This window comes from Heterodontus francisci, chromosome 12 (assembly GCF_036365525.1).
Source record: "Heterodontus francisci isolate sHetFra1 chromosome 12, sHetFra1.hap1, whole genome shotgun sequence".
NCBI lineage: Eukaryota > Metazoa > Chordata > Chondrichthyes > Heterodontiformes > Heterodontidae > Heterodontus > Heterodontus francisci.
The window spans coordinates 33,594,496-33,620,404 of NC_090382.1; the positions used below are offsets into that span (position 1 = coordinate 33,594,496).

The 25,909-nt window shown below is 44.2% G+C and overlaps 1 protein-coding gene across 1 annotated transcript in view; it reads right to left on the reverse strand.

Moving 5' to 3' along the window:
- The window catches only part of LOC137375563 (shootin-1-like), a 136,079-nt gene that overhangs the window by 48,041 nt on the left and 62,129 nt on the right, over positions 1–25,909 (reverse strand). The window contains exons 3-5 of the mRNA XM_068042914.1: positions 7,621–7,715; positions 6,792–6,948; positions 4,483–4,580 (exon numbers count right to left, since the gene is read on the reverse strand). Coding sequence (XP_067899015.1) covers positions 4,483–4,580; positions 6,792–6,948; positions 7,621–7,715 — 350 coding nt within the window. The remainder of the gene's footprint in view (positions 1–4,482; positions 4,581–6,791; positions 6,949–7,620; positions 7,716–25,909) is intronic.

Sequence of the window (25,909 nt, forward strand, 5' to 3'; positions counted from 1 at the left end):
TGATGGCAGATTTGAGGAAAGGGGGACAGTACCTGAAGAGAGGGAACTGATAACAATATCAGCTGACATGGAGAATGAGGTCAGCAGCTTAATGGGAATAGGATTGAGGAAGCAGGAGGTGGGTTTCTTGGACAAGATAAGCTTGGAGCAGGCATGAGGGGAGAGAGGAGAGAATGCTGCGAGTTCAGAGCAGGGGAGTGGGGGGGGGGGGGGTGGGGTAGGGGTGGGGAGCTTTAGAGGCAGATGAGAGCAGGATCTAATAGTTTTATGGATTTCAGACAGATCTGGCAATGAATGACTAAATCAGATTTCCACCATAATAATATAAAAGCAAAATACTGTAGATGCTGGAAATCTGAAATAAAAACAAAAAGTGCTGGAAAATACTCAGCAGATCAGGCAGCATCTGTGGAGAGAGAAGCAAAGTTACAGACCTTAACTTTGCTTCTCTCTCCACAGGTGCTGCCAGACCTGTTGAGTATTTTCCAGCACTTTCTGTTTTTATTCCAGATTTCTACCATATCCGTTCAAGTTTGCAAGCCTTGGATTTAAGGGAGCTGAGTTGAAGGCCATATCAGGGGAACAGCCAGGGTGAGAGAGAAAAATGGGGACTAGGGCACCAAAGGTGGAGGTGAGGGTGTGGTTGTACCAATCAGTAGCTTCATGGTGAATGGACGGTCAAAGGCTAGGCAATTGGGATTTAAACATAGCTGGTAGACTTGTTATTCAAAGATGTTAATGCCCATGTGTAGCTGAGAAGTTAAGTATTAACTGTGGCAAAAGTGTAAAATTGGGATTGTCCATCTATTATACCACTTGCCTGATTTGCTTTTCCATGGACTTAAATGCAATGGGAAACTGGGCAGGAGTATAACAGGCAGCCGACTCACTGCCTCACATTTCCCACCCCATTGAAGTTGCAAGTTACCCCCGCGGAGTCTAACCATAATTTAACCTTGCTGACTTTCTTCCAATTTTGGTCTTTGAGAGTAACTTCATTCTTTTATTAAATAGAACCCAGCTGATGTAGTGAGATGTAAGGGATGGCATTAAACAGGAAATTAGAGACGCATGCAATAAGAGTACAACTGTAATCATGGGTGACTTTAATCTACATATAGATTGGTCAAACCAAATTAGCAAGAATACTGTGGAGGAGGATTTCCAGGAGTCTGTACGTGATGGTTTTTTAGACCAATACGTTGAGGAACCAACTAGAGAACAGGCTATCCTAGACTGGGTATTGTGCAATGAGAAAGGATTAATTAACAATCTTGTTGTGCGGGGTCCCTTGGGGAGGAGCGACGATAACATGATAGAATTCTTCATTAAGATGGAGAGTGAAGCAGTTAAATCCAAAACTAGGGTCCTGAATCTAAATAAAGGAAACTATGAAGGTTTGAGGCGCGAGTTGGCTATGGTAGATTGGGGAACTTTACTAAATGGGTTGACAGTGGATCGGCAATGGATAATATTTAAAGAACATGTGCATGAACACAACAATTATTCATTCCTCTGCTTCTCTTTCCACAGATGCTGCCAGACCTGCTGAGTGATTCCAGCATTTCTTGTTTTTGTTTCAGATTTCCAGCATCCGCAGTATTTTGCTTTTAAATTATTCATTCCTGTCTGGCGCAAAAATAAAACCAGAAAGGTGGCTCAACTGTGTCTTACAAAAGAAATTAGGGATAGTATTAGATCCAAAGAGGAGGCATATAAAATTGCCAGAAAAAGCAGCAAGTCTGAAGATTGGGAGCAGTTTAGAATTCAGCAAAGGAGGACAAAGAGGTTGATTAAGCGGGGGAAATAGAGTATGAGAGTAAACTTGCAGGGACATAAAAACTAACTGTAAAAGCTTCTATAAATATGTGAAGAGAAAAAGATTAGTGAAGACAAATGTAGGTCCCTTACGTTCAGAAACGGGGGAAATTATAATGGGGAAACAAAGAAATGGCAGAACAATTAAACACATATTTTGGTTCTGTCTTCACAAAGGAGTACACAAATAACCTCTCAGAAATGTTAGGGAAACAAGGGTCTAATGAGAGGGAGGAACTGAAGGAAATCAGTATTAGTAAAACAAAATAGTGCTAGGGAAATTAATGGAGTTAAAGGCTGACAAATCCCCAGGGCCTGATAATCTACATCCCAGAGTACTAAAGGAAGTGGCCCTAGAAATAGTGGATGCATTGGTGGTCATCTTCCAAAATTCTATCGACTATGAAGCAGTTCCTACAGATTGGAGGGTGGAAAATGTTACCCCACTATTTAAAAAAGGAGGGACAGAAAAATAGGGAATTATAGACCAATTAGCCTGACATCAGTAGTGGGGAAAATGCTAGAGTCTATTATAAAGGATGTGATGGCAGAACACCTGGAAAGCATAAACGGGATTGGACAAAGTCAGCATGGGTTTACAAAAGGGAAATCATGCTTAACAAATCTACTGGAATTTTTTGAGGATGTAACTAGTAGAATAGATAAGGGAGAACCAGTGGACATGGTGTATTTGGATTTTCAGAAGGCTTTTGATAAGGTCCCACATAAGAGGTTAGTGTGCAAAATTAAAGCACATGGGGGTAATATACTGGCATGGATTGAGAATTGGTTGACAGACAGGAAGCAAAGAGTAGGAATAAACGAGTCTTTTTCCGGGTGGCAGGCAGTGACTAGTGGGGTCCCGCAGAGATCAGTGCTTGGGCCCTAGCTGTTCAAAATATATATTAATGACTTGGGTGAGGGAACTAAATGTAACATTTCCAAGTTTGCAGATGACACAAAGCTGGTGGGGTGTTGGGGGGGTGGGGTGGGTGGGTGGTGGTGTGTGTGGAATGTGAGCTGTGAGGAGGATGTAAAGAGGCTCCAATATGATTTGGTCAAATTGGGTGAGTGGGCAAATGCATGGCAGATGCAGTATAGCGTGGATAAATGTGAGGTTATCCACTTTGGTTGTAAAAACAGAAAGGCAGATTATTATCTGAATGGTGATAGATTGGGAAAGGGGTAGGTGCAACAAGATCTGAGTGTCCTTGTACACCAGTCGCTGAAAGCAAGCATTCAGGTGCAGCAAGCAGTTAGAAAGGCGAATGGTATGTTGGCCTTCATTGCAAGAGGATTTGAGTACAGGAGCAAGGATGTCTTACTGCAGTTATACAGGGCCTTGGTGAGATTCAACCTGGAGTATCGTGTGCAGTTTTTGTCTCCTTATCTGAGGAAGGATGTTCTTGTCATGGAGGGAGTGCAAAGAAGATTTACTGGGCTGATTCCTGGGATGGCAGGATGACGTATGAGGAGAGATTGGGTCGACTAGGCCTATAATCACTAGAGTTTAGAAAAATGAGAGGGGATCTCATAGAAAGCTATAAAATTCTAACAGGACTAGACAGGCTAGATGCAGGGAGGATGTTCCCGATGGCTGGGGAGTCCAGAACCAGGGGTCACAGTCTCAGGATATGGGGTATGCCATTTAGAACCGAGATGAGGAGAAATTTCTTCACTCAGAGGGTGGTGAACCTGTGGAATTCTCCGCAGAAGGCAGTGGAGGCCAAGTCATTAAATATATTCAAGAAGGAGATAGATATATTTCTTAACGCCAGAGGGATCAAGGGATATGGGGAAAAAGCGGGAACAGCGTACTGAATTAGACGATCAGCCATGATCTTTTTTGAATGGCGGAGCAGGCCTGAAGGGCTGCATTGCCTACTCCTGCTCCTATTTTCTATGTTTCTATGATGCTGGGCTATTGTGACACACTTAAAATGTCTTTGTGACATTAGAATTTTTAATTCTGCTAGTTAATAGCATCTGTTCTAATGTTTCCTGCACTCTTTAATGTTTATTTTTCAGTTGCTGCTAATCACATTATCATAAATGTGTTATGAAAGAAATGTTAGTCCAGGATTTTGCTGCCTGACATCTTTGATGACTTTAAGAAGATGAAGTTAACTCATTTGCTCAAAGTGTGCTGCATCTCAAAAGGGGTGTTTGGTTTGTTTTGTAGATTGGCTAAAGTAAGACTGTTCAGGCAAGCTAAATTTTAGGCACCGAATAAACATTGAGCATGGATAATAAATCTCCAACCAGTTCTTTGATAATGAGTTACAGTGAAGGCATTATAGATTCATCTAATTGATATTCTTTACAGTGATCACTGTTCACAGCATTCTTACAAGATATATCATCGGTACTCTAAACATGTAGAACATGGAGCTGAGCAGAGCATTGGCAGCTCAGAGGTCAATTTGCAACTCATTAATACCCATGCAATTCATAGTTTTCAGACTTCAAGCCATTCAATTATACAACCCTACTAACCTCAACTCTTTCACGGGCTAGTTTTGCAAAAGCCTGGGTGTGATTACCTCCTGCTGAGACTAATTCTGCAATGGGGAGAAATTTCACCATGATTTTCATGGTTGTAGAATTGCAGGGCACTAGGGTCCCTTTCACTTACTCTGTCAAGTCAACAGAACAGACACTTACTCTGGTGGTTAGTTCCTCAATGTTGCTCTGTAGTTCCTGTACTTGACCGGCAAGCTGTTTCTTCTCCTCCAACAGCTGTGTTACTGTCTCCTGCAGATCTGTGGACACACAGGAATCAAGCTGTAGAAACAAGCAAACTTGCCTTTCACCCAAAAGTCACCCACCCACCACAAGCTCACCACGAGACCCTTTCAGACACCATGTTTATTCAGCAACCAGAAAGACCATAGGCCCAAAAGAGGGGCAGGAAGAAAACTCTACTACAAGCACCAAGGATCTTTGGTGTTCTTCCTGAACCCCAACTAACCCATCAGAGTGACCTGGCAGAACTCCACCATTAGCTTTTTTCATTGGTGCTGTGTTTTTTTTTTATTCATTCATGGGATGTGGGCATCACTGACTATGCCAGCATTTATTGCCCATCCCTAATTGCCCTTGAGAAGGTGGTGGTGAGCTGCCTTCTTGAACCACTGCAGTCCATTTGGGGTAGGTAGACCCACAGTGCTGTTAGGAAGGGAGTTCCAGGATTTTGACCCAGCAACAGTGAAGGAACGGCGATATAGTTCCAAGTCAGGATGGTGTGTGACTTGGAGGGGAACTTGCGGGTGGTGGTGTTCCCATGCATTTGCTGCCCTTGTCCTTCTAATTGGTAGAGGTCGTGGGTTTGGAAGGTGCTGTCTGAGGAGCCTTGGTGCATTGCTGCAGTGCATCTTGTAGGTGGTACACACTGCTGCCACTGTGCGTCGGTGGTGGAGGGAGTGAATGTTTGTAGATGGGGTGCCAATCAAGCGGGCTGCTTTGGCCTGGATGGTGTCGAGCTTCTTGAGTGTTGTTGGAGCAGCACCCATCCAGGCAAGTGGAGAGTATTCCATCACACTCCTGACTCGTGCCTTGTAGATGGTGGACAGGCTTTGGGGAGTCAGGAGGTGAGTTACACGCCTCAGGATTCCTAGCATCTGACCTGCTCTTGTAGCCACGGTATTTATATGGCTACTCCAGTTCAGTTTCTGGTCAATGGTAGCCCCTAGGATGTTGATAGTGGGGGATTCAGCGATGGTAATGCCGTTGAATGTCAAGGGGAGATGGTTAGATTCTCTCTTGTTGGAGATGTTCCTTGTGTGGCGCAAATGTTACTTGCCACTTGTCAGCCAAGGCTGGATATTGTCCAGGTCTTGCTGCATTTCTACACGGACTGCTTCACTATCTGAGGAGTCATGAATGGTGCTGAACATTGTGCACTCATCAGCGAACATCCCCACTTCTGATCTTATGATTGAAGGAAGGTCATTGATGAAGCAGCTGAAGATGGTTGGGCCTAGGACACTACCCTGAGGAACTCCTGGTGTGATGTCCTGGAGCTCAGATGATTGACCTCCAACAACCACAACCATCTTTCTTTGCGCTAGGTATAACTCCAACCAGTGGAGGGTTTTCCCCCTGATTCCCATTGACCTTAGTTTTGCTAGGGCTCCTTGATGCCATACTCGGTCAAATGCTGCCTTGATGTCAAAGTCAGTCACTCTCACCTCACCTCTTGAGTTCAGCTCTTTTGCCCATGTTTGAACCAAGGCTGTAATGAGGTCAGGAGCTGAGTGGCCCTGGCGGAACCCAAACTGAGCGTCACTGAGCAGGTTATTGCTAAGCAAGTGCCGCTTGATGGCACTGTTGATGACACCTTCCATCACTTTACTGATAATTGAGAGCAGGCTGATGGGGCGGTAATTGGCCGGGTTGGACTTGTCCTGCTTTTTGTGTTCAGGACATACCTGGGCAATTTTCCACATTGCAGGGTAGATGCCAGTGTTGTAACAGAGAGTATTGTGAACCTTAATTTGTGAAGTGGACTGTGCAAGAGAGACATTCTGAGGCTCTCAAATGTAAAACAATGTTACACACCTTGCCCTCATTATAAGGCTTTCATTTATAACATTAACACCTCATCATGTGATGTGTCTGCTATAAGATTACTAGTAGATGGAACCTGATTTTCCTTGCTATTCTGTGTTACAAGATAGTTGACATCTGATTACAGCATGGTTGATACTTAGTGTCAGTTCTTACTCTGCTAAGTTGAATGTTTCCTATTGTGATCCAGTTAAGTGTATCTTTTTCCTTACTTTGCCACACACCACACGATGGCTGTTGAATTGCAATGGTGTAATGATGTTGGAGATCCTGACATCGAAGTGCATGAACATCAGTAACTGGGGCACGCTATGCCCTGTAGGTTGTGGATCTGAGCTCATTGTTGTAAACCATTGAATGTTCCTGCCTCAGAGTCCCTCCTAGGTACAAACATCGATATTAACCTTTGACCTGCTGCTGATACTGAATGCAGGGGTCAGGGCTGGTGTCCTGTGGCTCCTCTTCTGCAGCACCACAATCTGAAATACTGGGAAGTAAATCATCAAGACACACCCGCGATGTTAGGCTCAGGTACTTCAGCTTCTTGTTTTCATGACTGAGCTGCAACAAAAAATAAAGATTTAACCAATCATTGTATGAAAGTTCTTTGTGCCAAATAAAGCACTCTGAGGCCTGGAACAGCATGAGAAGAAATAATTCATCTTGCATTATACTATTCATGCACTTCAACCACATACAAAAGATAGCGTCCTACACTCCCTGACCCTCCAGACCGTGAATGTGAGATTAATAAATAAATGGCATTTAACGCAGAATCTGAGATCAGTTTTTACTCATGTCCAGCATACAGTGCACGGAGACTGTCCAAATCTTGTCTGCCAATTTTGGTGGCATTCTGGTGAATCCTAAATTGGTTATGGTTAACAACGACTTTTTCAATAGCACCATCTTCCTTTTTGAAGAGAAAACGGATAATATTCGAATTAAGTGCATATAATTTACTTCAATTACCCTGACTGTAAAAGACTGATGTTGGGCACAGTAGACACTGACCATCTTAATGGTGTGCATTCGAGTTCATTTGAAAGATATGGCACAGCCCACCTCTTGCTTCCTGTCGATCAGAAGCACTGTCCAACTCATCCCAATGGGCCTGGTAGATCTGAATAGCCCTGGGATCCGATCATATTGGAGCTGAATGAATATCGTCCGCACTGTGCTATCAGGCTATCAGTCCCCCTAATAAGCACTGATTATAAGAAGCATTCTTACCTTTGTGGCTAAGACTTCTGCATTCTCCCGACAAGATTTCTCAATCTCCAGTTGTGTGTGCAGAGCATTTACTTCTTCTATAACCATCTGTGAAACTGGAAGAGAGAGGTCAACTCATCAAAATCATACACACACACCATCTCTTTTTACAGTGAAATATGAAGGGAGTATGTTTTATGCTGTCCCTGCCCATCAGTAACAGTGACTGGCAACTGCCCTAATGTGTCACTCATGTCTCTGAAATGCACTGATGTGTGACCCCATCACTATCTTTCCCATGCAATAGTAAACGTCCTGGAATGGAAAACTCTCATATGGTGCGAGCATACCAACAATTATTGGGCTGAAGTGAGAATTTTTCATTCCTGTAGCTAATCATTATCAATTTGGTCGGTGCTTTACACAGGGGGATATAGAAAGCAGAGAAAGACAGGAAAGTGGAAATTGAGAAAAAAAAAGTGAAAGCAAATTATAGATATGAAAACAGCAGGGAAAGAGATTGAGAGTGACAAAAATGGGGAAAAAATTCAAAGGAAAATAGTTAAGGGAAAGAGAAGGTATGGGGGCAAATTGGCTGTGGTGGATTAGGAAACTACACTAAAAGGTATGATGGTAGATAGGCAATGGCTAACATTTAAAGAACTAATACATAGATTACAACAAAAAAAATTCCTTTAATGCACAAAAACCGAGCAAGGAAAGTGTTCCAACTATGGATAACAAAAGAAGTCACAGATTGTATCAGAGCAAAGAGTCGTAGAAAGTTGCCAAAAGAAGGTAAGCCTGAGGATTGGGAGTATTTCAGAATTCTGCAAAGGAGGACCAAGAAAAAAATTAAGAAAGGGAAAATAAGAGAGTAAACTAGTGAGAAACATAAAAATGGACTGTAAAAGCTTCTATAGGTATGTAAAAGAAGAAAAGATTAGCAAAGACAAATGTGGGTTCATTGCAAGCACTCAGGAGAATTTATAATGGGAAATAAGGAAATGGCAGAGAAACTAAACAAATACTTTGTGTCTGTCTTCACGGAGGAAAATACTAAAAACCTCCCAGAAATAATGGAGAATCAAGGGACTAGTGTAACGAGGAACTGCAATGTATTAATATTAGTAAAAAAAAGTACTAGAAAAATTAATAGTGCTTAAAGTAGATAAATCCCCTGAACCTGATGATCTACATCCCAGAGTGTTGAAAGAGGTGGCTATATAGATAGTAGATGCATTGGTGGACATCTTTCAAAATTCTATAGACTCTGGAATGGTTTCTGCAGATTGGAGGGTGGCAAATGTAACCTCAAAATTTAAGAAAGGAGGGAGAAAGAAAACAGGGAACTGCAGACCTGTAAGTCTAACATCAGTCGGAGGGAAAATACTAGAATCTATAATAAAGTATGTGATAACAGGACACTTAGAAAATAATGGCAGGATTGGGTGGAGTCGATATGAATTTATGAAAGGGAAATCATGTTTAACAAACCTGTTGGAGTTTTTGAGGCTGTAACTAGCAGAATAGATAAGGACGAGCCGGTAAGACAGAGATGAGGAGAAATTTTTTCTCTCAGAGGGTCATGAGATCTTTGGAATTCTCTTCCTCAAAAGGCAGTGGCAGCAGAGCCTTTAAATATTTTTAAGGCAGAGGTAGATAGATTCTTGATAAGCAAGGGGGTGAAAGGTTATCGGGGATAGGCAGGAATGTGGAGTTGAGTTTACAATCAGATCAGCCATGATCTTGTTGAATGGCGGAGCAGGCTCAAGGAGCCTACTTCTGCTCCTAATGTCCTTTAGGGAAGGAAATCCGCCGTCCTTACCTGGTCAGACCTACATGTGACTTCAGACCCTCCAGCAATGTGGTTGACCCTTAACTGCCCTCTGACATGGCCAAGCAAGTCACTCAGTTGTAAAGGGCAATTAGGGATGGTCAACAAATGCTGGCCTTGCCAGCGACGCCCACATTCCATGAAAGAATAAAGAAAACATTTGTATGTTCATATGTGGTATATTTAGATTTTCAGAAAGCTTTTGATAAGGTCTCAAACAAGAGGTTAGTAAACAAAATTAGAGTACATGCGATTGGGGGGAATATACTGGCACGGATTGAGCATTAGTTAATGGTCAGAAAGCAGAGATTAGGAATAAATGGGTCATTTCGGATTGGCAGGCTGTGACTAGTGGGGTACCGCAAGGATCAGTGCTTGGATCCCAGCTATTCACAATCTATATCAATGATTTGGATGTGGGGATTAAATGCAATATTCCCAAGTTTTCAGATGACACAAAACTAGATGTTAGTATGAATTGTGAGGAGGATGCAAAGATGCTTCAAGGGGATTTGGAGAGGCTAGGCGTGTGGGCAAAAATTTGGCAGATGGAATACAATGTGGAGAAATATGAGGTTATCCACTTTTCTGGGTAAAACAGAAATTCTTAAATGGTGAGAGGCTTGGAAATATTAAATTTCAAAGGGACTTGGGTGTCCTTGTTCATGAGTCACTGAAAGCTAACATGCAGGTACAGCAAGCAATTAAGAAGGCAAATGGTGTGCTGGCCTTTATTACAAGAGGATTTGAGTATAGAAGTAAAGATAAGGGCCTCACTAGAACTGGCAGTAGAAGACTTGTTAGTTTACTCACTTTGCCTTTTATAACTGTCCTGTTTTCCTCATCATTCATATGGATTATTTGAATATTTTTGTAAGAATCAAATAATGAACTCGAATCGCATTCTTGTTGTTCCTGCTCCGTAATCAGGCAATAGGGGACAATGAGAAGGAAAAGCAAATATGCTCATGAATGTCTGACTGCTTTCCAGCTATTTGGCTAACTACAAATCCAGGTAACATATCTCAAGACTGGTTGGAAAATTCAAACAGAAAGATACAGCTTGGGACTCAGAACTGATGACTCCTGAGGCGAATGTGTCTGAGTAACTAGGATTCACCCTCTCTACTGATATGAATGAATCTGAGTGAGCAGTGGCCTCTGGGCTCACACTTCATAGTAAGCTGAATCCTAAAGGATTAATAAGAGCTTAGTAGCGATATTAGAGAGGGAACAATGAAAAGGTGCAAGAGCAATGGGAAGGTGAGGCGATGGGACGGTAAGGGAGTGATGGGAAGGTGAGGGAGCGATGGGAAGGTGAGGGAGCGATGGGAAGGTGAGGGAGTGAGGGAAGGTGAGGGAGTGATGGGAAGTTGAGGGAGCAATGGGAAGGTGAGGGTGCGATGGGAAGGTGAGGGAGCGATGGGAAGGTGAGGGAGCGATGGGAAGGTGAGGGAGTGATGGGAAGGTGAGGGAGTGATGGGAAGGTGAGGGAGCGATGGGAAGGTGAGGGAGTGATGGGAAGGTGAGGGAGTGATGGGAAGGTGAGGGAGTGATGGGAAGGTGAGGCGATAGGAAGGTGAGGGAGCAATGCGGTGAGGGAGCGATGGGTAGGTGAGGGAGTGATGGGAAGGTAAGGGAGTGATGGGAAGATGAGGGAGGGATGAGAAGGTGAGAGGGGGTGATGAGAAGGTAAGGGAGTGATGGGCAGGTGAGGGAGAGATGGGAAGGTGAGGGATAATGGGAAGGTGAGGGAGTATTGGGAAGGTGAGGGAGTGATGGGAAGGTAAGGTGATGGAAGGTGAGGGAGTGATGGGAAGGTGTGGGAGTGATGGGAAGGTGAGGGAGTGATGGGAAGGTAAGGGAGTGATGGGAAGGTGAGGGAGGGATGGGAAGGTGAGAGGGGGCGATGAAAAGGTAAGGGAGTGATGGGCAGGTGAGGGATAATGGGAAGGTGAGGGAGTATTGGGAAGGTGAGGGAACGATGGGAAGGTGAGGGAGCGATGGGAAGGTGAGGAAGCGATGGGAAGGTGAGGGTGTATTGGGAAGGTGAAGGAGTATTGGAAAGGTCAGGGGGTGATGGGAAGTTGAGGGAGGAATGGGAGGCTGAGGCGATGGGAAGGTGAGGGAGTAATGGGAAGGTGAGGAAGTGATGGGAAGGTGAGGAAGTGATGGAAAGGTGAAGGAGGAATGGGAAGGTGAGGGAACAGTGAACAGATGAGGGAGAGATGGGAAGGTGAGGGATAATGGGAAGGTGAGGGAGAGATGGGAAGGTGAGGGAATAATGGGAAGGTGAGGGAGTATTGGGAAGGTGAGGGAGTGATGGTAGGGTGAGGGAGTGATGGGAAGGTGAGGGAGTAATGGGAAGGTGAGGAAGTGATGGGAAGGTGAGGAAGTGATGGAAAGGTGAGGGAATATTCGGAAGGTGAGGAAGGGAATGGGAGGATGAGGGAAGGATGGGAAAGAGAGGGGCGGTGATGAGAACAATGAGGGAAGGATAGGAAGGTGAGGGAGTGATGGGAAGGTGAGGTAATGATGGGAAGGTATGGGAGGAATGCGAAGGTGAGGGAGTGATGGGAAGGTATGGGAGGAATGCGAAGGAGAGGGAGAGATGGGAAGGTATGGGAGGAATGTGGAGGAGAGGGAGAGATGGGAAGGTATGGGAGGAATGCGAAGGAGAGGGAGAGACGGGAAGGTATGGGAGAAATGCGAAGGAGAGGGAGAGATGGGAAGGTATGGGAGGAATGCGAAGGAGAGGGAGAGATGGGAAGGTATGGGAGGAATGCGAAGGAGAGGGAAAGATGGGAAGGTATGGGAGGAATGCGAAGGAGAGGGAGAGACGGGAAGGTATGGGAGGAATGCGAAGGAGAGGGAGAGATGGGAAGGTGAGAGAGTGAGGGACCAGTGGTTAGGTGGCCGTGGTGGTAAGGCAGCAATGCGAGGTGAGCAGAGCAGCAATCAGGACAACAAAGCTTAGCAAGAACATCAGTAGGAAATAGACAGTTCCATCAGTGTGTGGTGGGAAGTCTGTAGAGCCGAGCAAAAATATTCCTTTCATAATTTTATGAGTTTCAGTGCTGTATTTCTAAATCTAAAAATCTAAATCTAAATCTCATGAGAGCCAACAACCAATGAAAAAGGCCAATTTTAGAAATCCTGTGAGAAAATGAAGAACCGGTGCCATAATTATCCAATGAAATAGGCACTAGAGCAGTATCTCTGACATTCCTTGCCCACCTTAATCCCTGTTGGAAGCTTTCCATAATTTCAGACTTCATATATGAGTCTAGTATAGTGCTGATACCATTTTTGATTTAGTCAATTTTTTATTCGTTTCATGGGATGTGGGCGCCGCTAGCTAGGCTAACCTTTTTTGCCCATTCCTAATTGCCCTTGAGAAGGTGATGCTGAGCTGCCTTCTTGAACCCCTGCAGTCCTTCTGATTTGGGTACACCCATAGTGCTGTTTGGGAGGGAGTGCTAGGATTTTAATCCAGCGACAGTGAAGGAATGGTGATATATTTCAAAGTCAGGACGGTGTGTGACTTGGTGTTCCAAAGCATTTGCTGCCCTTGTCCCTCTAGGCGGAAGAGGTCGTGGGTTTGGAAGGTGCTGCTGAAGGAGGTGTGGTGAGTTGCTGCAGTGCATCGTGTATGTGGTACACACTGCTGCCAATGTGTGTCAGTTATGGAGGGAGTGAATGTTGAAGGTGGTGGATGGGGTGCTGATCAAGCAGACTGCTTTGTCCTGGATGGCGTCGAGCTTCCTGAGTATTGTTGGGGCTGCACTCATTCAGACAAGTGGAGAGTATTCCATCATACTCCTGACTTGTGCCTTGTAGATGGTGGACGGGCTTTGGGGAGTCAGGAAGTGGGTTACTCGCCTCAGGATTCCCAGCTTCTGACCCCTGCTCTTGTAGCCACTGTATTTATGTGGCTGGTCCTGTTCAGTTTCTGGTCAATGGTAACCCCCAGGATGTTGATAGTGGGGGATTCAGTGATGGTAATGCCATTGAATGTCATGGGGAGTTGGTTAGATTCTCTTTTGTTGGAGATGGTTATTGCCACTCATCAGCCCAAGCTTGAATGTTGTCCAGATCTTTCTGCATACGGACACAGACTGCTTCAGTATCTGAGGAGTTGTGTATGGTACTGAACATCATACAACCATTAGCAAACATCCCACTTCTGCCCTTATGATGGCGGGAAGGGCATTGATGAAGCAGCCAAGAAGGTTGGGCCTAGTACACTACCCTAAGGAACTCCTGCAGCAATGTCCTGTGGCTGAGCTGATTGGCCTCCAACAACCACAACCATCTTCCTTTGCAATACGTATGACACCAACCAGCGGAGAGTTTTCCCCCTGATTCTCATTGAGTTCAATTTTACTAGGGCTCCTTGATGCCACATTCGGTCAAATGTTGCCTTGATATCAAGGGCAATCACTCTCACCTCACCTTTATTGGTTTTGAACCTAATTGATATTAATAGATGAAACACAAACTCTCTTTCTTTCTATCCCAGTAAATCATCTGCATTAAAACAATACTGCAAAGTTAATAAATAGTTAACAAAATAGCACATGCTGGCATGCTGCTGGTTAGTGATCACTGCTTACCTGTCATCCACCCAACATCACTTTCCAGTAGATGCTCACTGTATACCAATCAGGAGGGCAAACCCTGCCTGTTCTTCCCTCTTAACCCAGAAGAAAAAAGCCAACTTCACTAAAATTGCTATTTTCACTTCTGGGATGAAGCCTAATGAATATGTAGAGAATGCAAGTGACATATTGACAGCAGATGATACTGGAAAAAAAACAGATGGCAGATTAAATCTAAAATGAAAGGCTAAGGCTTTAATTTGCTCTCTGGCCCCCTGTTCCAGTTTACACTCTGCTACTCCATTTTATACAGCCATTTGCACACAGCTTAGGTGGAGACATTTTTACATTTATTTTAGTTAAACATTTTTATCTTGCATTTAATTTCCAGCTGACAATCCAAATTTGGGGTTTAAAATGTTCGTGTTTGCTCTGCCATTTATTGTTGATTAACTTATGAGTTAAAGTGAAGTTTTTGAATACAGAAATGCTGTACCACAGTGGGGTCTAATCTCACACCTCTCGGCCACAGACTAGTGGGGAGAAAGTCTCCTCTCTCAGCTCTCTGGAAGGACTTCTTCCCTTGTGAGATAATCTTGGAGTAATCGCAATGAAATTCCTATTGATCGATCTGCCTAAAATTCAGGAAACCTGGCATTCTTGTTCTGACAAGCCACAAGGATGGATGAAACAGTAATATATTAGCATGGTAATGGGAAATCCCGTGAAATTGGGTTGATGAGGTGAAGCTGCATTGTTGAGACAGAATAGGAGGAGACTTGCTCTGCATCTAGCCTGTGCTATTCCTAACCTTTGAGAAATTGAGGCAGTTGCTGGATGTTTGTTCCGCTTCCCCACCCCACTGCCACCACTGCCCAGTGGAAAACTGTCTAGGTGGAGCAAAACATTGTGCCCACTTACTCAGTCAATGTCCTGATAAATTTTCTCCACGACACCCTGAATTAAATCACCAATTGCTTCCTTGTGGGGCAATTCCCCATAATAGACCAAATAGGTCTGACGTCTCTCACACTATTCCAAGAATGCAGAAGCAAAAGGTCAATACAGTTGAAACAGCCTGGCAGCCGCCATGGGAGCGTGTTTACATTTGCACATTCAGAAATTTGATATGTATTTTAAATGCAAGTTGTCAGCTCGTCAGAGAAATTAGTATTTTTGCCACTGGAAGTGATGCTGCAGGAAATAAAGTAAGGGATGAGTTGAAGCACGCCACTGGCTGCCTGAGCGAGGATCTCATGCATTCTGTGCCATTCTTCACCCAGTAGTAGTCCACGGAGACACACAATGCAAAATAGAAAATAATTTCACCCCATGAAGCTATCATTCCTCAACACTGCTGCAAATAACAAAGAGTTGATATATGTTGCCAATTACAGCACACCTGCAGCTGAATGCAACTTAGATACTAATATTTCAGTTTTGGTTCTTTTCAGGTTCTTCATTTATCAATGGCTGCTTGTATCACTTGGCTGAGCAGTTCGGTGCAATGCATATGTATCTTGCTCCGCATTGCAAGTCGTCGCTTCAAACCTGAGTGATCAGGACAAGAAGGTATGATGAAAGTACTCAGCTTTTCTACACTTCCAGATACAATGTGAGGGAGAGGCTTGGGTAAAAGCAATCTACATGGTGGTCAGTGACTTCGTGTGCTGTTATTTATTTTTTAAAAAGTACAATTATAAAAATGGAATTGAGAAAAATTAAGATTTTGAAAAAAAAATTATTGTTGTTTTATGATCCAGCACAGAAAGTCTGAGAGGTGCCATGGCAACAGAATGCCACCTACTGGTGCATGGATGTCTTGACTGCTCAACCCATTGAGAGTGTCTTCCACATTCACAGGATTTCACACGAGCTCTATTAATAGTTGCTGGCACTCTGCAATGTGCGGTAGTCTCATGCACTGTATGTTTTACAGATCCCATTAATTGCCACAAATTCTAACTGATGCTTTTATTATCTCCCGACTTGACTCTTCCAATGTGCTCCTGGCTGGCATCCAGTCTTCCATCCTCCTTACGTATGAGCTCATTCAAAACTTTGCTGCCTCTGTCCTTACTTGCACCAAGTCCCGATCACACATCAGTCTATGCTTGCTAACCTTTACCAATGCCTCAATTTTAAACTTCTCTTCCTTAAGTTCAAATCCCTTCAAGGCCTCTCCCCCACCCCCCTCCCCCGACTCCAGCCCTACAACCCTCTGAGAACTCTGCGGTCCTTCAACTTTGGCCTCTTGTGCTTCCCTACTTCCAGTGCTCCACCACTGGCAGCCAAGCCTTCAGCCATCCAGGCCCTAAGCTCTGGAATTCCCTCCCCAAACCTCTTTTCCTCCCTACTCCTTTCAGATGCTGTTTAAAATCTATCTTTTTGATCAAGCGTTTGGTCCCCTGTCCTAATGTCTCCTTTTTGCCAATTTTGGTCTGATTATGCTTTTGTGAAGCACCTTGGGATTTTTTTACTATGTTAAAGGCACTATATAAATGCAAAGAGTTGTTGTTGTTGTTGGGGGCTTGGAATACATAGTGGCAAGGTGGAGATAATCCTCCATTAGATTTGGAAATATTATCAGGAACACTGAAGCACATGACTCAAGCTGTTTGACTGATCAGTGTATGGCCTGTTATTATTCAGGTACTGAGCACTCACTGTTGCAGTATCAATTAAAATGCCAATCCTAGTGATTGTATGATTCATATCTTTAAGAGAAGTGGCTGCTGAGATATTCAAGGGCATGCAAGGTGACCTGCTTCCTGCCTTGAATAATCATGCGTTGCTTTTTACCACCAGCCACCTGAGACTGAAGCAATTAAACTGCTGAAGGTCAATGCCTGTTGATTTCGGATGAGCAGAGATGCCATGTAGCTCCCATGAACCCAATCTCTACCCTAAACATTCATGTTTTTGATTATGTTGGCTGTTTGGACTGTATATAGAATAAATTTGGACAGCGTCAATTCAGTTTCTTGTGGCTATATGTCAGTGCGGGGGTGGAAAATCCCAGTGGTGTGCAGCGAGGAAGGAAAGGCCAGAGGCAGTGTTAGCAAAGGGAAAAGAGGTGGGTGAGGGTAATCTTGGTTGGGACGATGGAGCAATGGTGGGCCTCACTGCCTGGCTCTTCCCTCATTCTCCACCACAATCCCACTTGATAACAGATGGAACCACGGAGAAGAATTTCCGCCCCATGACACCCCTTGTTTCTACATTGAAGCCTTGACTTCATGCCGTATGGTCTGAATTCAAGCCACCTGTCTATACAGCAATTCCATGGAGTTGTACAATCTGAATTCAAACCCTGCAGCACTGTAAAATTTCATAGATTTTATGGTCATGATCTATAAAAAAACATTGCCCCAGCAGTGCTCAAATTTGATGTAAATAGTGCATCTGCTCTTGGTTACATTTAATCATTTTAAAATATGCACATTTTTAACATTAACTATTTGTTGATCCCTGAAAAGCACAATGTTAGAATAGGAATGTCTAGAGGTGCTGCTGCAGCAAAGCAGTAGGTACCTCAAATGGCACATTGCATGACTAACAAGTTCAAATTCTTAAACAATCCCTTAGAAATGAGAAAATTCTAGACAGAGAAATGCTGTGCACTCTACACATATCAAGCACCACAAAACTGTCCTTTCCTATGCTACCCTGAAGAGGTAACACAGATGTTACAAAGGTTGGCAGATAGAACGGATGAGGGTAAAACCACTTGTCTCATCTTTCATTGAGGGGAGGATATTCAGGGCACAACACAAAGAAAGCAAGGCAACAGATTTGGAGCACCCTTCAAGCTAGAGGGCTCGTTTCTTGGGGCCTCAATAAGGACACTGCGCTTTGCTTAAAGCAAATGTCAGCTGTGGCTCTGTTAATAGCACTCTTGTCCCTGAATTAAAAGGTTGTGGGTTCAAGTCCCAATCCAGGACTTAAACAGAAAAATAAACTGTGACTCTCTTTGAGTGCTACACTGTTGGAGGTGCTGTCTGTTGGAATGATATATTATACTAAAGCTCTGTCTGTCCTCTTGGGTGGACATAAAAGATCCCCTGGCACTATTTTGAAGAAGAACAGGGGGGGTTATCCCTGGTGTGCTAACCAATATTTATCCTTCAATCAAAATCACAAAAATGGACTATTGCTCATTTTCACATTAACGTTTGTGGGAGCAGATTAGCTGCTGTGTTTCCTACAACAGTGACTAACTACACTTCCAAAGTATTTAATTGGCTGTAAAGTGCTTTGAGATGTCCTGTGGTCAGGAAAGGCACTATATAAATGCAAGTTTCTCTTTGGCAAGACCTAAAACTGAGTTAACAACTTTGCTGACCTGGTGGGAAAAGTGTAGATTTGCTTCATTTAAATAGAACTAAAAATAATTCAGCACCAAATCTCGTGACTTTAAGCTGGGGATCACCCACATGATGCACTTTGAGCAAATGAAGTGAGCATGTGGGAACCTTGGGACCTGAATGCTGAAGTAGGCTATTTTAAAGCGAAGTTGCCAGAATGTGTTAGTTGTTTTGTTTTGTGTTTTAAGTGTTGTTGATTTTGTTGGGCCGTTTACAGTTTTTTGGGTTTTAATCCTGACCATCCTTTCCTTCATTGTTCTTGGTTGCTGCTACCACTTAAATTGCACCATACAAAGTGATGAGGTTGACTTCCAAGCATGCTGCATGAGTTAGAGCCAGCAGGTACAATTATGATACCTGAGACATTTTATTGACATCTGGGGCACTTGGTCAGCACCCTGGGACCTATATTTCAAGTCCCCTCCACACATACCTCAACATATCAGAGGAGAACTTTTTTTTATTCTTTCATCAGATGTGGGCATCACTGGCAGGGCCAGCATTTGTTGCCCATCCCTAATTGCCCTTGACAACTGAATAGCTTGCAAGGGCAGTTGAGAGTCAACCACATTGCTGTGGATCTGGAGTCACACAAGGCCAGACAAGGTAAGGACGGCAGATTTCCTTCCCGAAAGGGCATTAGTGAACCAGATGGGTTTGACGACAATCAATGATAGCTTCACGGCACCATTATAGCTTTCATTCCAGAGATTTTTATTAATTAATTTATTGAATTTAAATTTCACCAGCTGCTATGGTGGGATTTGGACTCATGTCCCCAGAGCATTAGCCTGGGCCACTGCATAACTAGTCCAGTGACATTACCACTATGTCTCCCGAACTATCTTAGCTGCCTTCATGTCACACAACAACCTGTTATATAGACACTTCTCAGACACTTCTTTCTACCTCTCCCCGGACCATGACCCCACCACCGAACATCAAACTACTCTCCACAGGACTGTCACTGACATTATCTCCTCTGGAGATCTTCCCTCTACAGCTTCCAACGTAATAGTGCCGTAACCCCGGACAGCCCGCTTCTACCTCCTTCCCAAAATCCACAAACAGGACTGTCCCGGCAGAGCCATTGTTTCAGCCTGTTCCTGCCCCACTGAGCTTATTTCTTCCTATCTTGACTCTATCTTTTCTCTGCTGGTCCAGTCTCTTCCCACCTACATCCGTGACTCTTCTGACGCCCTAAGTCATTTTGACAATTTCCAATTTCCTGGCCCCAACCGCCTCCTCTTCACTATGGATGTCCAATCTCTCGACACCTCCGTCCCCCACCAGGATGGTCTTAGGGCTCTCCGCTTCTTCCTTGAACAGAGGGTCAACAAGTCCCCATCCACCGCCACCCTCCTCCGCCTGGCTGAACTTGTTCTCACATTGAACAGCTTCTCTTTCAACTCCACTCACTTCCTTCAAGTAAAAGGTGTCGCTATGGGTACCCGCTTGTGTCTTAGTTTTGCCTGTCTTTTTGTGGGATATGTTGTACACTCCTTGTTCCAGTCCTACTCAGGCCCCCTCCCCCAACCCTTTTTCCGGTACATTGATGACAGTATTGGTGCCATTTCCTGCTCCCGCCCGACCTGGAAAACTTTATCAACTTTGCTTCCAATTTCTCCCTTCTCTCACCTTTACATGATCTATCTCCGATACTTCTCTTCCCTTCTTTGACTTCTCTGTCTCCACCTCTGGGGATAGGCTGTCGACTAATATTCATTATAAGCCCACCGACTTCCACAGCTACATCGACTACACTTCTTCACACCCTACCTCCTGTAAGAACTCCATTTCATTCTCCCAGTTTCTCTGTCTCCGATGCATCTGGTCTGATGATGCAACCTTCCACGAAGGCGCGTCTGATATGTCTTCCTTTTTCCTCAACCGAGGATTCCCCCCCACTGTGATTTTCAGGGCCCTCAACCCATTTCCCGTACCTCTACCCTTACCCCTTCCCCTCCGTCCCAGAACCGTGTCAGGGTTCACCTTGTCCTCACTTTCCACCCCACCAGCCTCCACATCCAAAGGATCATCCTCCGCCATTTCCGCCATGTCCAGCGTGATGCCACTACCAAATGCATCTTCCCCTCCCCTGTCAGCATTTTCAAAGGGATCATTCCCTCCGCGACACCATGGTCCACTCCTCCATTATCCCCAACACCTCGTCCCCTTCCCACAGCACCTTCCCATGCAATCGCAGGAGGTGTAATACCTGCCCACTTACCTTGTCTCTCCTCACTATCCAAGGCCCCAAACACTTCTTTCAGGTGAAGCAGCGATTTACTTATACTTCTTTCAATTTAGTATACTTTATTCGCTGCTGTCAATGTGGTCTCCTCTACACTGGGGAGACCAAAGTCAGATTGGGTGACCGCTTTGCAGAACACCTCTACTCAGTCTGAAAGCATGGCCCCGAGCTTCCGGTTGCTTGCCATTTCAACACTCCCCCCTGCTCTCATGCACACATCTCTGTCCTGGGATTGCTGCAGTGTTCCAGTGAACATCAACGCAAGCTCGAGGAACAGCATCTCATTTATTGATTAGGCATGCTACAGCCTGCTGGACTGAACATTGAGTTCAATAATTTCAGAGCATGACTGGCCCCACCTTTTTATTTTTTAGTTATTTTTATTTGTTTATTTTATTTTGTTTCATCATTCATTTTTTTTACCATGTGCCTACCCACTGCTTTTTTTCATGTTTGTGCTTTGGGCCAGGGCTGTTCTATTTTTCTGTCAATTAACACCCTCTCTGCACTAATGATTTGTCTTTTAGTACAACATTAACATACCATTTGTCTTTGCCCCATGACCTTCTGGTCAGTCATTCTCTGTGACCCTCTGTCCTATCAATACCTTCTCTTTGGTTAATCCTTGCCCCACCCCTGTTTATTTGCTTAAAACCTATTCAATTTCTAGCCTTTGCCAGTTCTGATGAAGGGTCACTGACCTGAAACGTTAACTCTGCTTCTCTTTCCACAGATGCTGCCAGACCTGCTGAGTATTTCCAGCATTTCTTGTTTTTATAACCTGTTACATTGTTCTGCCATCTGCAGCCAATATCTGGGGCAGGGGCAACTCTTTCCATTGAAGTGAAGCTTTCCATAACATATCGCTTTCATGTTAACATATCTTTCCAAGCCAACCCAGGGTACATCAGGCAGTCTGCAGTGCACACATGTATCACACAACTGACATTTTCCCAGTGGAAAAGGGGCAGCAAATGGACAAAACACAGAGCTTTCATCTCCAAGTGCAAGACGTTACAGAACAAACCCATCTTTTAGTTAATTGGAACTACAGTCCCAACTGATCAGAGTTTTAAATAATCCATGTTCAAGTTCTGTTGAGGCCCAACATTGTAAAATTAAGAGTAAGAATTTGCTCCTTACTCAATGGTGTAAATCTACAGCCAATCCCACATTCTCTCTTACAGAAAAGCAAAATACTGCAGATGCTGGAAATCTGAAATAAAAACAAGAAATGCTGGAAATACTCAGCAGGTCTGGCAGCAGCTGTGCAGAGAGAAGCAGAGTTAACGTTTCAGGTCAGAGACCCTTCTTCAGAACATTCTCACTTGTTTATTTAAAAAAAAAATCCGATTAAGTTTGTGGGTGATGGTGCTATGTGTACCAACAGTGATTAGGTCCACAGGCCAGATGCTAATTCAAGGACAGGTATTCTGTTTTTAATTGAGTTTAGGATGTTCTTAAGTTATAGAGAGTGGAAAATGGGCAGGTACCATATCTACTGCAGCTACTACTAAATTTATTACAGCATAGTTTCCTGATTTTTCTCTGCTTGACAGCATGTTTTTTTAATTAAATTGAAGTGAATGATTCTGTAACATTATACTTGACTGGAGATGTAATGGTATCACTGTGTGATTGTGGTCACATTACCATGATGGCCAAGCCCCTTTGAATCATCTTGGTATGCAGACAGTAAAGAACATTAATATTTCAGCTTTCACAATTCTTATTGTAGAACCTTAGCTGTAATACTGTGACTGTCACACTGTGTTATACTGCTGTTGGGCACAGTGATCTCTTCCTGTGAAATTCCTTCGCCTGCTATTTTAATGAAGATGTTAATCTCGTTGGAAAATGCTACTGTTAATATCGCAGAGAATGAACTTAATGTAAACACATTAACATGTTCCGTACTAATAGCGTACAATATGATTTCAGTCACTTAGTGTCTTATAATAGATGTTACAGCATGACTGTGACAAAACAGTGTGCAGGATCTCTCTTACATAGTACAATTCCTAACTCAGATCCAACACAAAGTAAACTCCCACTAATAAGAACATAAAAAATAGGAGCACCAAGTAGGCCATACAGCCCCTTGAGCCTGTTCCACCATTCATGGATGATTGTCTCCATCAACTCCACTTTCCCACTTTATTGCCATATCCCTTGATTCCCTTAGTGCTCAAAAACCTATTGATCTCAGTCTTGAATATAGTCAACGATTGAGCATCTACAGCCCCCTGGGGTAGAGAATTCCAAATATTCATAACTCTCTGAGTAAGGAAATTTCATCTCAGTCCTAATTGCTGCAATTATACAGGGCTTTGATAAGACCACGCCTGGGTGTTAAACGTCCTGCCAGTGCAAATGGTTTCTCCCTATGCACTCTATCAAAACCCTTAAAAATTTTGAACATCTCTATTAAATCTCTCCTTAACCTTCTCTGCTCTAAAGAGACCAACCCCAGCTTCTTTAATCTCTCCAGATGACTGAAGTCCTCATTCCTGATACCGTTCTAGTAAATTTGCTCTGTACTCTTTCCAAGGCCATGACATCCTTCCTAAAGTGTGGTTCCCAGAATTGGACACAATACTCCAGCTGATGCCTAACTATTAATTTATAAAGGTTTAGCATAACTTCTTTGCTTTTCCACCTGATGCCTCTATTTATAAAACAAAAGATCCCATGATCTTTTTTCACAACCTTCTCAACTTGTCCTGCCGATTTCAAAGATTTGTTTACATACACCCCCACATCTCTGGGAACAAAATTCGACAGCCCCCTGAAAATGGGCATGGGGATCATGATACGTGAGTAAACCTCACCTGCTCTATCTAGTGCAGACAGCATGCAAACTTCATGCTGTCTGCTAATTTAAATGATTGTTGGGTGCAGCCCCATGTTAAATGCACTGCTCAGTGGCTGTGCACCTCAGCAGGGGGCCCAAGTTCATGTGAGGCTAGCAGCACTTAAAGCTAGCCTGCACTAATTAAAGCCAGTCTGCACCTCTGAAAGGAGAGGTGCATTCCAGCTGGAGCAGGTGCTGGAAGTGGCTATGAAGAGTGCCTGACCTGCAAGCAGGTTGACTAAAGGTGCAGCAGGGCAGAAAGCGTGCTCCAAGGTTCTCAGCTGCTGTACTGGAGACCTTGGTGGAGGAAGTGAACAGGAGGGAAAATGCCCTCTATCCATAGAGGCCAGGAGGCCCTTCAGACAAACTGTGCAAAGGCATTAGGAGCGGATAGCTATCGCAGTCAATGCAAGCAGTGTGACTGTGAGGACCTGGATGCAGTGCCACAAGGCTTTTAATGGCCTTACATGAGTGATGAAGGTCAGCGAAGTCATCTTCAAATGCCATATCGTAACAACTGAACCATTAGCCTCAGATGCTGCTCAGTTCACCATCTCACCCCTTCAGTCACGTACCAACAATATTCATCAATCATGACTCTTACATCAGATTCATAGCTTCACCTAATCCTCACACGCTTAGCACTGCTGCAGCCTCACACCCACATTTCATAGCTTGCACACATCACCAGCTATTCAACAATGACAGACATATCACCCAAACACATTGCACCACGCTTACTGACACACTTCCTTTTCTCTTGCAGCACAAAGTGGTGCATAACCAGCAGTGGCCAGCCACAGCTGCGTGTCCTCACCCCAATGGAGAATATGGTGCTGGTCATTATTGGCAGGAAGAATAAAAAAGCATATTATCTAAATGGTGAGAGATTGCAGAGCTCTGAGATGCAGAGGGATCTGGGTGTCCTAGTGCACGAATCACAAAAAGTTAGTATGCAGGTACAGCATGTAATTAGGAAAACTAATAGAATGTTGTTGTTTATCGTGAGGGGAATTGAATACAAACGTAGGGAGGTTATGCTTCAGCTATACAGGGCATTGATGAGACCACACCTGGAGTACTGTGTACAGAATTGGTCTCCTTATTTAAGGAAGGATGTGAATGCATTGGAAGCAGTACAGAGAAAGTTTACTAGACTAATACCTGGAATGGGCGGCCTGTCTTACGAGGAAAAATTGGACAGACTAGGCTTGTATCCGTTGGAATTTAGAAGAGTAAGAAGTGACTTGATTGAAAATATAAGATCCTGAGGGGTCTTGACAGGGTGGATGTGGAAAGGATGTTTCCCCTTGTGAGAGAATCTAGAACTAGGGGTCAGGATTTAAAAATAAGAGGTCACCCATTTAAGACAGAGATGAGGAGAAATTTTGGAATTCTGTTCCTCAAAAGGCGGTGGAATCAGAGTCTTTGAATATTTGTAAGGTAGAGGTAGATAGTTTCTTGATAAGCAAGGGGGTGGAAGGTTATCGGGGGTCGGTGGAAGTGTGGAGTAATCAGTTCAGCCATGAACTTATTGAATGGCGGAGCAGGCTCGAAGGACTGAGTGGCCTACTCCTGCTCCTAATTCGTATGCTCATATGTTCGTAACTGAGGCCATGGCCAGCACAGGGCTGAAGATGACAGTATACTCATAACTAATCCGCTTTCTCACATCCCACCTCCCCCTTTTCCCACAAACTCTTCTGATTTACAAGCTTCCCTCCGCCTCACTACAACCCTAACCTTGTGCCTTTCTCTTTTCAGATACCCAAGAATTGCCACCTGGCCGGGCAGTGGTGGAAGAGCAAGAGGTGGAAGAACAGGAAGATCCTGATAATGAAGAAACACTGTCACTCACTCTCACACTCTCAGCCACCAGCTCAGATAGTGACACTGCACTTAAGAAGACAGCTTGGAGGTGAGATCTGCACATGGTGAGACACCAGGCATGAATGGCCTGCAACCTGGTCAGGGGACAAGGGTAACGCAGGTGTCAACTTGCCGGAAGGCAAGGTCGTGCACGAGTTCTGCTGCAGAGGACTCAGATGAGGATTTCAATGGGGTGGCCTACAGAGGAACACTGATGGCCATAAGCAGTGAAATGCTTGGTGCATTGGTAGGCCTGACAGAAAGCCTGTTGTCAATGTCAAGGAGCATGGAGGTGTCTGGAACCAACCTGACTTAGGGCTTTATGCAGAGCTTGAAGCCCATCCTCCCAGCATGGAAGTTGTGGCCCGATTCATAACCCATCTATGATGCAGTGTCTCAGCTTCCACTGCAGCACATGCGGAAACCACCCAACATCGGGTTGCTGCCGTAGAAGCTCAGATTTAAGTCATAGGCTGTTGCCTATCAGCCAGCCCAAAAGGCTACTGCTGCCTATGTTGAGATGGTGCC